The sequence below is a fragment of the Myotis davidii genome, unplaced genomic scaffold (assembly GCF_000327345.1).
Source record: "Myotis davidii unplaced genomic scaffold, ASM32734v1 scaffold1439, whole genome shotgun sequence".
Classification (NCBI taxonomy): domain Eukaryota; kingdom Metazoa; phylum Chordata; class Mammalia; order Chiroptera; family Vespertilionidae; genus Myotis; species Myotis davidii.
This window is the reverse complement of record NW_006292342.1, coordinates 1,047,181-1,063,203: the sequence shown is the minus strand read 5'-3', so window position 1 is coordinate 1,063,203 and position 16,023 is coordinate 1,047,181. Positions and strand designations below refer to the sequence as shown.

At 50.2% G+C, this 16,023-nt stretch overlaps 1 protein-coding gene across 8 annotated transcripts in view; it reads right to left on the bottom strand.

The window, feature by feature from the left end:
* Positions 1-16,023, bottom strand: part of SMARCA4 (SWI/SNF related, matrix associated, actin dependent regulator of chromatin, subfamily a, member 4) — an 84,958-nt gene that overhangs the window by 20,314 nt on the left and 48,621 nt on the right. For 3 of the 8 annotated variants that reach the window (XM_006765786.2, XM_006765788.2, XM_006765787.2), the window contains exons 21-30: positions 15,735-15,842; positions 14,543-14,629; positions 13,685-13,731; positions 12,450-12,616; positions 10,210-10,373; positions 7,741-7,968; positions 7,378-7,476; positions 7,044-7,121; positions 6,084-6,302; positions 1,503-1,765 (exon numbers count right to left, since the gene is read on the bottom strand). In XM_006765786.2, the coding sequence (XP_006765849.1) occupies positions 1,503-1,765; positions 6,084-6,302; positions 7,044-7,121; positions 7,378-7,476; positions 7,741-7,968; positions 10,210-10,373; positions 12,450-12,616; positions 13,685-13,731; positions 14,543-14,629; positions 15,735-15,842 (1,460 nt within the window). Of the gene's footprint in view, positions 1-243; positions 279-1,502; positions 1,766-6,083; positions 6,303-7,043; positions 7,122-7,377; positions 7,477-7,740; positions 7,969-10,209; positions 10,374-12,449; positions 12,617-13,684; positions 13,732-14,542; positions 14,630-15,734; positions 15,843-16,023 lie in introns of those variants that run through there. The other 5 variants (XM_006765792.2, XM_006765791.2, XM_015565336.1 and 2 more) reach the window with 4 other exon arrangements.

Genomic DNA, 16,023 nt, shown 5'->3' with positions numbered 1-16,023 from the left:
TGTTATTTCATCATTTGTTCCTCTTTGATAAGATTCTCTTTTTTTAAAGCTTTTATTGATTTTTAAAGAGGAGGAAGAGGAAAATAGCGAAACATTGATATGGGAGAGAAACATCAATCGGCTGCCTCCTGTAGGCACCCCAACTGGGGACCGAACCTGCAACCTGGTATGTGCCCTGATCGGGAATCCAACCGGCGACCTTTCTGTGCATGGGGCGACACTCAAATGAGCCACACCAGCCAGGGCTATGATAAGGTATTTTTTGTTGTTAATCCTCACTTGGTATTTTTTCATTGGTGTTTTAGAGGGGGGGGGAGGGGGAGGGAGAGGGAGAGAAAGAGAAACCGAAGTGAGAGAGACACATCAATTGGTTGCCTCCCACATGCACCCCAACTGGGGCTGGTAATCAAACCTGCAACCCAGATATGTGCCCTTGACCAGGAATGGAACCCAGGACTGTTCCATGCTAATGCTCTAACCACTGAGACAACCGGCCAGAGAGTAAGATTCTTTTTAAAGGTCAATTCGTATTTTTTATTTGGATACCAGTCATCACCACCCCCAAAATGTCATGCTTGGTAAGAATCTCTCTAAATGATGTGCTAATGGCTCACACCTTGACATTTTCCACTGCTACAGATTAAAATTCTCCCTTACTTTGCTTCACGACTACCTGCAAAGTATTACTATAAAATCGAGCTGTACAACCCTTGTTAGGAGAGAGTCATTTGGGCTGGTATGTACCAGGAAGTGGAATAAGACACTGGAAAGCAGGAGCACAAACAGAGCTCTGGGCAAGGTGCAGGCCATGTACCCCTGGCCACCTTCTGCAGCTCCGCATGCCCACCCTGCACTGGCAGAATGTGCACATTCTCCTTGGAGGGCTGCAGTAGAACCATTATTTTCTTATTATTATTTAAATGGTACTTGTGCTCCACAAACAGATCCACTGAAGCTGAAAACACATACTCTCTTGTATTTGGTGCCTGTGAGGGCAGGGCTCTCAGTGCCTGGAGCAGCCAGCCAACACATGGCGGATCTCCAATGACCCAGCATGAAAACCGGGCTCGTCATGCAAGTATGGGGACAGGGCAGTGAGGATGGGGGTAGTCTACAGAAGGAACAGAAACCATTTCTGCTCCAGCAACTCTGGCTTCCACCATAGTCATGAGTGCCGGCCATGAGATTGGCCCCCATCACAGCACCGAACTCCTCTCCTTCCACCTCGCCTCACACTAACCTCAATCTCACCAGCCACACCTCATCTTCCTGGGGCCTCTCCACCTGCTGTTGCCTCTGCTGGAGACTCACCCCCAGACCTCCTTTCATCAGGGCTTCTTGGCCTCCCCACCTCGCTTACTTCCCTCTCCCCATGCTGACACCACCTGTCTGCTTCCTTGTTTAACCAATGACTGTGGACTGGTCTCACGGGCACATGGGAGGCCAGGAAAGGCACCCGAGGACCTGCAGCACCAACCCACCCACCGCATTCCTCAGCTTACCTGTCCTTATACTTGATGACAGCGTCCACGATCTTTTTCATCTTTTTGGTGAGGTTGGGCGGGTTGGGGGAGAGCTTCTCAGCAGGTGGCCGCCCGCGCTTTTTTTGCTTCTTGCTCTCCTCGTCCTTGTCGCGGCTGCGGGTGCTGGTGGTCGGGGTGGAGGAGCCGGCGTCGCTGTCCCGCTTGCGTTTTCGAGATGATTTCTTCTGCCGAACCTCCTCTTCGATCTCCTCCAGCGTGCCCTCCTCGATGGCCTTCAGGGTCAATAGTGGTAAAATAGGACAGCCAGCACCGAGGTTGACAAGCAGAGGCCGCGGCGCAAACCCGTGGGTTCTGCCTGGGGCAGGACACACACCAGGGCTCTCAAAGGCTCCAAAAGGCCACGAAAGGCCAGAGCACACCCCACCCACACCTGTCCTTCACAAATAGAGGGTTGTACTTTAAAAATAAAGAGTCGTATCTTCACTCCCGTGTAATGGACTCCTGTATCCCTCCACCCAGAGGTGACACTGTTAACACTTCTCTGGACCCACTGCATCTTTTTTAAAAATTTGGGGTGAAACAGGTTTTAAGTGCGCAGCTCAGTGGCATTAGGTACATTCACATTGTGTGCAGCCACCACCACCATCCAGCTCCAAGATCTCCTTGCCCTTCCCACATACATGTGCACAACAGAGACAGCATGGAACTGTATCCACATACCATACCATGACTCATGTTTTTGCTTACTATATCCTGGATGCATTTCTTGTCACTTTTCTGCAACATAATTTTTAATGCCTGTTAAGTATTTTATTGCAAAAAGGGCCATAATTGTTCATGGGCATTTGGGTTATTTCCACTATTTGGGGCAAGTGTGACTACTCTACATAATGGCATGACTGACACCTGTCTTTTCTGTACAGATTACAGAAGTGAAGCTGTTGAACTGAAGGACATCAACGCGTACAACGTTAATTTTAAAATGATCCCGATTTATTCATGCTGAATAAGTAATTTGCATGCTTAAAACAAAGGAAAGGGAAGCCAGGTTTCCAGGGGAGCTTGGAATCATAAAGGGAGGGGGGCTGGACTCAAAGGGATGTGTTGGTCATTCGTCTCTCACTTATCAGCTGTGACTATGAAATGGGCAGGGGGCCTAGCACAGAGGACACAGCACTGAACAGAATCAGATGGACACTAGTCAGACAGGCTTCCCAAAACGTGGATCAAGTGCCAGGAAGAAGGGTGAGTGGTGCTCTGATTGTGGAGCAGACCTGTCCTGCTTAGAGGTTCAGGAGCTTCCTGCAAGACGTGGGCACAGAAGCTGAGAACTGAAGGGTGGGGGAGGAAAAGACATCCAGGCCACAGGACAGTATGGAGGGCTTGTGGCAGGCAGGAGGAACTGAAAGCAGGTCAGCACAGGGGGAGGGCATGTACTGCAGGCCCAGTGGGGTAGGTGAAATACTGTCCCCCGCCCTGGTTGGAGCATCGGCCCGAGCACCAGAGACACAAGTTCAATTTCGGTCAAGGGCACATTTCTGGGTTACAGGTCTAATCCCGGCCCTGGTTGGGGCGCATGTGGGAGGCAACCAATCAATGTGTTTCTTTCACATTGATGCTTCTCTCTCTCTTTCTGCCCCTCTCCCTGCCTTCCTCTCTCTCAAAATCAATTGAAAAAATATCTTCGGGTGAAGATTAAAAAACAAAAAATACTGTCCCCCAAAATTCATATCCAAATGGAACCTCGGAATGTTATTTTATTTGAAAATAAAATCTTTGCAGATGTTATTACTTAAGAATCAAGCAAGATGAGTTCATCCTGTTAGGGTGGGCCCAAAATCCAATGAGGGTGACCTTATGAGAGACAGAAAGGCCACAGAGAGGCACAGGGTAGAGGCCATGTAAAGATGGAGGCAGAGAGTGGAATGATGGGGCCACAAGCCAAGGAATGCCAGGGCGACCACAAGCTGGAAGAGGCATAGAAGGCTTCTCCCCTAGAGCCTTCGGAAGAAACAGGGTCCTGCTGACACCTGGATTTTAGAACCCTAGCCCTCCGGGACTGTGAAAGAATAAATTGCTGTTGTCTTAAGCCACCAAGTATGTGGTAATTATTATGGCAGCCCTAGGAATATCTAATATCTGGGTTTCTGGTCCCTGGGCCTGCAAGGCAACAGCCAGGAACATTCTGAAGGATTTTGGCACATAGGGGATAAGAGTGCCTATCAAAAAAATAGTGCCCATTACACACCCACGACTGAGAGAGGAGAGTGCCTGTTTTGGGCAAACATATTTATTATTAATGTAAATTTTATTGAGTATGACATATAAAAAGCTATGTGATCAATGGGGAAAGAACAGTCTTTTCAACAAATGGTACTAGGACCACTGGATATCCACAGGTAATAGAATGAAGTTGGACCCTAAATTATTGCTTATATACAAAATGAACTTAGAGGATCATGGGCATAAATGTAAAAGCTGAAACTCTAAAACTTGAAAGAAAATATAGGAGTAAATCTTTGTGACCTTGCATCTGGTGAGAGATTCCCAGACAAGATCCCAAAGGATAAGCAGTAAGAGAAAAATAAACTGGACTTCATCAAAATTAAAAACTTTTGTGCTCCAAAGGAAACCATGAAGAAGATAAACCACAGATCAGAAGAAAATATTTGCAAATCACATATCTGATAAGAGACTTATAAAAAGATATACAAGTGGCTAATAAGCACATGAAGATGTTCAATGCCATTAGCCACTAGAAAAATGGAACTCAAAACCACAAAGAGACACCACTTCATACCACTGGAATGATTAAAATAAAAAAGAGAGATAATAACAAGGATGCAGAGAAATTCCCTCATATCCTGCTGGTGTGAATGTAAAATGGTGCAGCTGCTTTGGAAAACAGGCAGTCCCGCAAAAGGTTAAACATAGAATTACCATTTGAGACCCAGCAATTCCACTTCTAGTATATATTTGAGAGAAATCAAAACACGTCCTCACAAAACGTGTACACAAATGTTCATGGCAGCATTATTCACAATAGCCAAAAAGTGGGAACAACCCAAGTGTCCATCAACTGATGAAAGGATAAAAATGTGGTATATCCGTACAATAAAACATAATTCAGCCTTGATAAGAAAGAATATGTGCTACATCATGGATAAACCATGAAGATATTTTGCCTCGTGAAAGAAGCCAGAAGAAGCCAGACATCAAAGGATCACATGTTACATGATGCTATTTCTGTGTAATGTCCAGAATAGGGTGACTGTCAAGGGCAAGGGGGAAGAAAGGGAAGGAAGACAGCTAAAGAGGAAAGGGCTTCTTTTTTGGGATGATGAAGATGTTCTAAAATGGGTTTGTGATGACAATTTCAAGACTGATAATATAGTAAAAACCATTGACTTGTACATCTTAAATGGGTGAATTTTGCAGTATATAAATTACACCTTCAAAAAATGTATATAAAACATTAGTAGCATATGGCAAAAGGCACTCACTGTCTCAAAAATGTGGGGGTGGTAATGCTCCATGGAAGCTGATACAGATCTGTAACTGGGCATAAGTTCCCTCATCAGGAGTTTTCTTCTTGGCCCTGGAGCCCTGGGCCAGAAAACAGGACACTACACCCACCCCTCAAAGGTTTGCCTGGTTCCCTGGCATGTTTCAACGGCCCCTCATGCATATCTCAGTGGGTGAGTTTCCAAGTCTGGGGTTATCTGAGCTCGTAGGCAGGGACCGTGTCCCAGTTAACCCAAGGGAACCCTAGGGTGTATGATCAGAGGCAGCACCTCTCATTCTGGGATGTGGCACTCAGCAGGGTGCAGCAAAAGCCATCACCAACCTTCTGGGAAGAGTTGCTTCAGGGACATTTTTATGAAACAACTTCCAGGTTGGATTTTTTAATCACTACCTCTGCACTCAGAGCCCCCAAACATGGGGAGGGGTCTGATTTATCACTGTAATCCCAGTGTCCATGCAGTGGGCCCTGAGTGGGGCCCTGACTCCGCATTCTGCAACTACAGCTACAGGGCTGGGTGCTACCTGCTGAAAACAAGTGTTGACATCACCTCTATTAGTAACTGTGGTTGTAGTCTCATCAGCAGCTCACCTCCTCCTCCTTCCTCCCCAGCCTGGCTAGGTGTCCCGGTCCTAAGGTGACGTACTTTTGGGGTGATATGTCCAAAGCGGGGCTACCTCACCCCATCAGCATTTCTGAGCAGCTGGCAGAGCAACTGCATGTTCACTAATCTCTGGCTGTGTTTCCTATGGACCGGCACTCAGGAGACCTGCACCATGCTGAGATCGGCAATGTTTTACTCTGCCCTCATGAAGAGATGAGCCCTCACACGGAAGAGGCCAGCTACATACAGCAGTGAGTTTTGAACTGCTTGAGGATGGCACTAGTGCTCTTTCCTGTCTCTGGTCGGGAGGAATTGAGCAAACCTGACCCTATGCTAGAAGTGTTGCTGTCGTGAATGAAAGCCAAGAACAGCTGAAAGGAACATGCTCAGGTTTTGGACAAAGGCCTAGCTATCGTGGTGTGAGCCTCTCCTCCCCCAGCCCTGCTCCTCGCCGGCCATCTCTGGCATATACCTTGAGCCACTGCTTCTCCGTCAGTGAGTCACTGTAGTCCACCTCCTTGCGGTGGCGGGAACCACGGCCAAACATCTTCTCCTCTTCTTCCTCGCAGGTCAGCCGCTCCACCTCTGCATCGTCCTTGATGATCCAGGAGGGGAGCTCATCCTCCTCCATCAGGCGTGGCTTCCGCTTGGGGTTGCGGGCTTCCTCACGCCTGCGGTCCAGATCCATGCGCTGGGAAGCAAGGAGAGGGTGTGGACAAGGAGAGGCATCAGCACAGGGAGAGCCAGGAGAACATTCAAGGGATGTTAAGGGGCTGCTTCTGTGCCTCGGGGACCAATGCCCCAACAGTAGTTAAACAGCAGCTCTGGGTATTGCTAAGGCCAAGGTGGCCTGGCTCCTACGTCTGGCTAGGGGCTCTGCTTTAGGGACAGAGAAAACTGGAAAGGACTGACGAATTGCATAAGGGAGCCGAAATGGGGTGACAGCTTCGAAGTATAGTCTTGCCAGGAGGCACAAAGCCTGCTGGGGCCAAGAGCCCAAACTAATACCATACTTCTCATCCAGAAGCATGAGGTATTGGTGGCCAAAGTGTTCACCAGACCCTTGGCTTTAGATAGTATTAATACCCGCTTAAAGCAAATTTCAAGGGAGCCTCAACAAATTCAAGAACACAGGTACTTGGGGACTGAGGGTCACAAATGAGAAGGATGGCTAGGTGTGTGTCCACTACCCCTCTGGCACTCTTAGGACATGGAAGAAAGATGGGTCAATTAAGAGGCATTGTGGGGCCACCCCTAGCTCCATTATCACCCAGGGACTCCAACATCACTGAGAGTTTTTGCTCTGTTTGAAGTCATCAGGGCAGGGCATGTGAAGCCCTCCAAGCTCCCAGTTTCAAATGGGTGGAAAATTGAGCTCCCTAAAGGTGTGTGAGGCAGAAATGCCACCTCAACTCCCGCCTGTGGTGCTTACCATGAATAGATCAAACTCCTCTTCGTGCCGGGCAATCATCTGATTCACAGTTTCATCGTCGGGCACTTCATCTTCTTCCTACAAGATTTCCCATGATTAGTTCAAGGGTGGAGAGGCCGGGATGGGCGGTGGCCGGGCTCGGAGGCGAGCGGCGGCATCCATGGGAAATGAGCTGGTGGTCCCAGTCCGGCTGCAGTGGATGGCGACCCACACAGCAGCGAGAGGCACACACACACACGCACACGCACGCTCCGTGGGATCAGGGCCCTTGCTGGCCATCTCAGCCGAGAAGCCGAGGATTGAATGGGCATGGAGACTGAACTACCCCTCTCACCTTTAGAGGTGGCTCCTCCAAGTCGGGGTTGACGCCCGCTGGCGGAGGGGCAGTGTGGGCGAAGCTGGCACTGCCGCTGCCCGTGCTGCAGTGTCTGCTCTGTGGATAAATAGAGGACTTCAGTCTCCAGGGCTGTCAATCCAGCGTCTTTCACCAGCAGTTTAGAAAAAAAAAACCACTTCAAAGAAAAAGCAAGTACTCATCCTCTTTCCTTTCAGCCCACACTCCCTTTACTCCAAAGGGATGCAAAAAAAGAAAAAAGAAAAAAAAAGAGTGCAAAAAATGTAAAAAAACAAAAATGAAAGCCACTCATGCATTCACCACTCACGCTGGGGAGGGGTTTGGGGCCGGTGCTGCCCTCACCTCGTCCTGCTCCTCGTGCTCCAGGATGGCCTGCAGAAAGGCACGCCTCTCATGGCTGGAGGACTTCTGGTCAAACATGCCGGCCTGGATCACCTTCTGATCGACGTTGAGCTTGTACTTGGCCGCGGCCAGAATCTTCTCCTCCACACTATTGACTGTGCAGAGGCGGAGCACCCGCACCTCGTTTTGCTGCCCAATGCGGTGGGCTCGGTCCTGCGCTTGCAGGTCCTGAGGAAGAAACACTGGTCAGTCCCGAGCCAGTACTTTAGAGTTTTAAGGGGAGGTCGACCTTGCGAAGCCATTGGGAGAGGTGGGGCCTCTTGCCTGGCCATTCTGCTAGTCCCAACCAGCAGCCGCCTGGCCTGGAGTTCAGGTACAGGATCGGGAGCCTGTGCCAGGAAGATTTCATCCTGAGTTCCTAGAGAAGTGTCACTTTCTTAGTGAAACTTGAGAAATACTCAAGAAGATAGCACAGTTTGGGAGGACAACCCCTGGGTGGTTATGTCCCAAGCAGCTCCTATCGCAAATGCATGGGTCCTCCTGCCCACCCCGGAGGGCCCTATGCTCAGTGTGACTGTATCATGGTACCACTAACAGGATGGGGGCAGAGCTGGATAGCATGTTGGCGGTGCCTACTTTGGTTGTGGACCCTAGTACTTCCTTACTGTGCAACTTCCTTACAGAGAGGCCCGAGCTCAACCTCTCTGAACCTCAGGTCTCTGTTCACACGAGCCACTCTCCTGGCTATTGTGTACGTGAGAGGAGCGGATGGGCATCGAGTGCTCAGTCCAGTGCCTGGTGTGGAACAAGCTCTGATAAAGTGAAGCCATGACTGCCAACCCAATTCCCATCATCACCCCCCAGCACAGAACCAGGAGGGATCGCACTTAATATTGTGCCAGGGGGCTGGGGCTGTTTGGGGCTGAGCTCAAAATTAGTACCTAATGGGGGACACAGAGGTCACACCTGCTTGGAGACAGGAGTGTCCTCTCTCCACTGCTTGGCGCCCTGGCTTGGCCAGCACTCGATGGCAGCTCCCAATCCCTGCAGTGAGCTTAGTGGCCTCTGATACTGCCCAGTGTGACAGAGGGAGGACAGGGCTCCACAGGAGCTTCTGCCGGCTGCCTGCTTGCTGACAGTAGAGGCACACCCCAACCACCTCCGGGGAAACTGGCCAGTTGTCAAAGTCCAGGCAGGAACTACTCCCCAAGCTGACAGTAGAAAGGGATGCTAGCAAACACCCAGGGTATTCGTCCATCAGATGGGCTATCATTTACACACTGATAATGGGTGCCACCAGGCTGTGGTAGGAGTATACTCACATCCCATCAAGTGGGAAAGAAACCTGGAAGCCTTCTGGAGGCCACTTGGGCAGAAGCAACTATATCATGAAGGAGACACATCCATGAACCAAGCGATCCCACCTCTCAAGGTTGACCTGGCTGGTGCTCTGAGAGAGCAATAATAGGGCTCGCTGAGGGGGCTAGTGGTCATGCCAAACACCAGAACCCAGATGTCTGATAACTGGACTTTGAGTTAACAGTCTGAGAGCCACTGTAAGCTGGGACGGCCAGCAGCTGATTAATGTTCACACAGAGATGAAACACCCCAGCAGCTAAAGGGAAGGGACATGTCCTGGAAAATGCTCTATTTTTGTGAAAAACAGAACACACAGATTAGATGCTGGCATACACTCAGAGAAGAGCAAGATGGGTGGGGAAGGGGAAAAATTGACTCTACATTAACTTTGAGTTATTGATATTTACCATTTTTAAAGTTAAGAAAAAGTTAAATATTTTAAAACTATTGTATCTCTAAAATCACATCCTTGCACCTACTGGCACGTGTCCCCATGGAGTGTATACAGGTGAGAAACAGAGCAGCAGTACACAAAGTGCATAAAAGATGACCCAGGTTTTGTTTACAAAAGAAAACAGCCTAGGACTTCCCTCATAAAACAGCTACGATTACCGCCAGCTGATAGGAGTGGGGCCTTTTCCATTTTCTGTCCACATGTGTGTTAATACCAGAATTTTTCTTAAATTGATTTCAGAGAAGGGAGAGGGTCAGAGAGATAGGAACATCAATGATGAGAGAGAATCACTGATTGGCTGCCTCCTGCACGCCCCCTACTGGGGATCGAGCCCGCAACCCAGGTGTCCCCTTGACCGGAATCAAACCCGGGACCCTTCAGTCCGCAGATTGACACTCTATCCACTGAGACAGACCAGCCAGGGCCAGCCTTCTTTTTATATATGTAACAATGGAATAAATTTTTGTCATATCAGAACAAAAAGCTATTTTTGGTTTGAGAAACAGAGGGGAATGAATATAATCTGGGCTTCTCTCCAAAAGCCTCAAGAACTGTAGGTGCTGCTCCCGGGCCTGGGAGATTGCAAGGAGGCTAGTGGCTCAGCAGGGTCTCCCTGAGCCTCAAGCTTCTCCACCCAGGGCAGCAGGGGCTTTTACCTGGTGGGGGTTCCAGTCACTGTCAAAAATGATCACAGTGTCAGCCGACTGGAGGTTCAGGCCGAGCCCCCCGGCCCGGGTGCTGAGCAGGAAGATGAAATACTCGGAGCCGGGCTCGTTGAAGGTTTTCAGCAGCATGCCCCGATCCTCCGCTTTTGTGGTTCCTGCCAGGTACAAGGCCAACAGGGTTAGTGGGGTGACTGAGGGGGAGATAGGCAGTAGCAAAGAGAAACACAGAGGAACATGTGCTTTGGAGAACAGAGACTGCACCTACATGTGACACCACTAAAAGCCACTCTCCCCATCCCAGAAGGAAAGAATGAGCCCCATGAAGATGGCTGCACGTCCTCCGTATAAAACAGGGATGCTGCAAGAACTAGACCAGGTGGGGGCTGAAGCCCAGAAAACACCCAGGCAACAAGGGCTCCCCAGCAACTGACCAGAGGCCAAGAGTCTGCCCTCAAACCTACTGCAATGAGATTTCTTAGTTCAGAGAGAATCGCCTACATGCAAGCACACAGGTGTCTTATTTCAGCGGCTCCTTTCCCTTTGGCAGGACAGGCTTCTAAGAATTACAGGGACTCTCAGGTGTTGGCCCAGGACAAGATCCTCAGCATCATGAGTACCAGAGAGGCATGTAAGTACTCATGATGCTATTGTTGCCAGCTCAGAGCAGAGGTACCTTGGCAAATTCAGGAGTCATTTTTGGTGATGAAACAAAAATTAAACACTTCCTGCCACTCACCTACAGGTCCCAATGAATAGTGCAAAGGCCTGCTGCCCTCCAGATGTGCCCACAGCTACAACAGATCTAAGGAGGGGCTGAGGCTTCAAGTGGGGCAGGGGCAGGTCCAGGAGGAGGGGCCACCACCCCAGCTGCCTGACCTGCACCCTTACTCTTACCACTCTGATGGTGGAAGGCTCCATTTGTATACAGTGTGTCACTGAGCCCCCTTCCTCCATTCTTTACTGGTTTCTATCTGCTTGGCAGTGTCCATGAGAAGTACTAGGGATGAATCATGCTTAACCCAAAAAATCCTCATCCTTATGGAAATAACTCTTGTCATGGAAGAAAGGAGGAAAAAGGGTAGGTGGACGGGTACTGGGGTGGGTGAAAACACGCTTTCCAAATACTGTACAGCCTGTCCTTTGGAGGGTTGGGATGGTGACACAGAAAAGAACGGGCCCTCCCAGAGGATGGAGCAGCTGGAGAGGCCAAGGCACAGAGAGAGAGTAAGGTGAGACCCATGATCAGATTTGTGTTTTTAAAGGTTGCCCTGGACAAAAGTCCAAGAATGGGCTGAGGAAGGCAAGATTCAGGGCAGGTTCTGGGACCGATAATCATTCCAACAACCACCAGTTTGTGGTCTGTGAAACCACAAGATACAGAGTGAAAGACAACACAGCGACACAGAGGTTTGGGGCATCTGGCCATGGAGATGGACTCGGCAATAGGCTTAGATAAAGATTGAGTCGTGCGGGGAATGAAGAAACTATCTTAACCATGTGCACCCCAATGGCACTCAAGTTCATTTTTCTCATGAACACCATTCATTCTTGCCATCTGACAGAGGATGGGGACTCCCTCTAGGGCCTCCCTGGCCAGCTGACATGTCACATCACAGGTCCTGCATGTTGTCAGCATCTCACTCAGTCCACTCCTGCCCCAGGCTCCCGTGTGGTGGGGTAAAGGCAGGAACACTGGCCTCCCTATGAGAGTGCAAGGTCTCAGCCAAGCAGTTCCCAGGGTCTTGCTACTCTTACCCCTGCAGCATCCAGTTTCCTCCTCTCTTTCCCACTCAGTGCTCATGGTTTGAGCAGGAACAAGCCTGGTTCCAGCTCCAGGCCTGATCAGTGACAGTGGCACTGACACCTGGGCAGTGGAGATGGGCATGTGGCTCACAGCAGCCTAATGAGGGCCAGCCCCTGGAACTCTCTGTTGGGGGCACTGTGCAGGCAGAAAGGCACCTGGAGAGTATGTCAAGGACAAAGGCACCAAGAGCCCAGGAAAGCCCCTCCAGCATCACCTGACCCCTGGCTCAGCTGTGCAATCAGCAGGAGAATACAGCCCTCCCTGGAGCCCTGAGGGCCTGTGTCACTGAGCGTGCTGCTGCTCTCACTCCTGCTGGGACACCTAGAGGCTCGGACCTCGTCCTGCCTTGCAAGGGAGGGCACACTGGCCAGCTCTGCCAGCAGTGGATAATGAGGCCCCTTAACAAATGTCTCTTGGTCAGACTCACCATCGAGCCTGAGGTATTTAAAGCCACGATATGCAAAATAATCTTCCATGATCGTCATGAGGGAGGTCATCTGACAGAAGAGTAGCACTTTATGGTTGGTGGCACGAAGTTTGGGCAAAATTCTATCGAGGAGCTCGAATTTCCCTGAGGCTCGGTACAGGTCCAGCCTGGTGAGTGGAGGGAGGAGGGAAGAATACACACAATGTTAACAATGGCACATAGTAGGTGGGCAAAGAAGGAGGCATGGTCCCGTCTCCAGGCTGAACTGAGCCAGCCTACACGGGCAGGTCATCAGGGGTAAGGGCACACAAGTGACTTCCTAGGCATCCCCTACCCCCATAAAGATTCAGCAAAGCCATTTCAACCCAACTAAAACACACGCAGGCCATCCTTGGTCAAGGGTGGCCATGTAATCATCATCCAACTTGGACACTTGTGAGAAGAGACGCTATTAGTAACTATGCAACGTCTCCATTTTGTTAAAGAACCAGAAGCCATAGCTCACACTGTAGAGTGCCCACACTGAGCCACACACAGGGCTAATGGTCACTGCAATCTACCACCCCTGGTTTACAGATGTGGAAACTGAAGCTGGGGACAGCGTAACACGGCTGCTGCAGTGCCTGGTCCGGGACTCAAACCCACATCTGTGGGAGCCCATTAAGCAATTCGGAATAAAAAAGGACAACTCAGAAGAATGTTTTACTTTTTGATGTAGTGCCTCTGCTCTTGGAAGTGGCTTTACTACCAGAGAAATGATGGTGTTAGCAAGGCTGCTGGCAATGGTGAAATCTAGATGCAGCTTCCACATAGAACACCAGGGCTTAATGAAGCCTGGGCTGAACGTTATACACAATGCCAGGGAAAGCACACCCATGGCAAGGTGGGCAGCACACCATACAGAGGATCTCCCTGTTGGCAGGCAGAGTTAAGGCTCAGAATGGTGAAGAAAGCTGGTAACATCCACAGAGCCTTGAGGGAGGGGGCAGAGTGGGACCTGGACACCAGGTTCAACCTTAGGAATTCTGCCTTTTGGGATTGATGGTGGCAACTCTCGTGTGGAGGATTTATTTTCTTCTTTGAATTTGTCTACTTTTTCTAAACTTTCTGTCATGAACTTAATGCCTTTGAAACTAAACCAATGTAACAAGAGCAACAACAGAACCAACAAAACATGTGAGAAACACCACCACGTGGCCCGCCTGCCCACCCCACACCGCAGGGAAGCTTCTCACCCTTGGACGATGCCACCAGTAAATCCCAGGTGCTCGGAAAAGGACTCCTGCAATGGAATGAGAGACAATTCAATGGGGGGGGCGGGGGGACGGGCAGAAAAGTGCTGCCCACCATGCCTCTGACCCCTCACACCAGTGCTCAGTGCCTGCCCACAGTGGCTCTGAAGCCACAGACGTCAACTACAGCTCTTCTATCCCACCCATGTATGTCCCTTCCCCGTGTTTTTCCAATGAAGGAAAGGTAGTCATGATAACACTCAACCACCAAAATGAGCACACAAGGAGAGTGTGCACCGGAGACCATCCTGGGACTGCAGAAACAGAATCCTAGGGGCACCAGGGGTATTCCAACAACCCTGAAACATTACGCCAAAACACAAACATATATGTGTGTGCTTTTCAGAAACAAGAATCCAAATTCTTAAAGGGCACCGTGGCCCAAAACGGAGACTTCGTGAAGAGGAAAGCTGCTCTGAGTCGATGCAATGACCCAGGATGGCCCCACATGTCACTGAATGGGAAATGCTAGTGCATCAATGAACAGAGGCAGTGCGACCCCACAAGGTGAAAAATGACCCAGAGAGGAGTTTCCTAATAATGTGTGGTTATCATAGGGTGGGCTTTCAAGGATTTCCATTTCTATCACATTTTTCTACACTGTTTTGATTCTTTCCCATAAGCACTTGCAAACAGCAAATCAACAGAGATAAGTGTACAGGCATTGTCTATTTAAAATATTATAAACTATTTTTTTTAAAGTTATCAAGGAGAAGCAATCTAGTTCTGCATATGGGATCAGTGGCGCCCCGGTGATGGGTGCTCAGGGCGGCACCGGGGCTGGGAAGCGGGGGGCCTCACCTCGATGTGCTGGAACATGTACGGGTGGTTGCAGATCTTCCTCAGCTGCATGATGGTGTTCATCAGGGTCTTGGTGCCGCCTTTGCCCTGCAGAGGAAGAAGAGTCCCACGTCAGGCCTTGTCCCAGGATGGGGAGGGATGGGTGGTGGAAAGAGGATTGTGGAAGGAGAAGCTTTAGGGGCAGGTATGGCTTGTGGCAGAGAGGTGAGGAGTGAAGAACTGGCTTCTGTGGAAACGCAGAGGCTTGAAACCAGCTCTGGGGGGAGCAGAGACTACCCGCGCACTGGAGGGATGGAAGGTGGGAAGGAAGGGAAATAAGAGTGACAGAGCTAAGGCTGAATCACAAACGCTTTCTGAAGCCAGCCTCATTCTGGGCATTGTGGCAGGTCTCTGGGGGCTGCAGCCAGATGGGTCATAACTTAGGAAGATTGCTGGCTACAGGGTGAAGGAAGGATTCAGGAGTAAGTGGGTGCCGTGGGACAGAAGTAAACCTGTAAACACGCTGCTGCCATAGCTCAGGTACAAAAGGGCCCTAACAAAACATCTAGAGGAGGAAATGGGGAGGTAGGGCTAAGCTTGAGGTACTGGGTGTGGAATCAAGAGACCTGGGATGATAATTTCAGTTCAGGTAAAGGATGGGGTAGGGGGGCACTGGGACCTCAGAGGAATCCCAGAAGTCAGCCGCCAGCCCAGCTCCCACTCCTCTCCATTAACACCACCCCCCTGCCCAATGTCACTTGCTAAAAAGGTGAAAGGGCTAAGTGTTCATGGCTGTTGGGACAGCTTTTTCCCAGATGGGAAGGTGGGGCTCACTAAAACATTCTAATTCTGCAGGAATCAGTGCTGGGCCCTGTGCTGCCACTGTCACACCCATGGAGGCTAACATTTCATAAACAAAAAGGACATCAGACAACATCTGACTTGGGAGGCTCTTGGGGCCCTAAGTGTGCCCCAGAACTGGTCCATGAGCCTCTGCGCCCGCAGCCTTACTGACTGAGCCCATTGACACCAGCCATGACTTATCAATAGCTCTGCAATGCCCTCGGGATCACTTCATGGGGCCTAGACCACAACAATAAGCTCCAAGAAGGTGGGAGACCTGTAGGTTACAGTGTGCTCAACCCCACACACCTGGCTGCCCCGAATCCACCCGCCCTGGATACTTAGGTGGGGAAGTGGGGCCTGGGCAAACCTTCTTGTCCTTCTCAGAGCCATCAGTCAGCAACACCCCCTTGGCCTGCATGTGCCGGTACAATACACGTTGCAGAGCAGACATGTCGCACTTGATGACGTACTCCACCTGTAAGGGACACACAGCGCCATCAGTGGGGGTCCTGAGCCTAATCCCCACCTGAGTGCATCTATCACTTGGCAGCATCCTGGGCCCCTGGGATGTGTGCTCTGATCAAGGCACACAGGAGTGATGGTAAAAGGGCCCCAACAGCTGGGCACATGAGGGAAGTGATGCACCAGGACAGAGA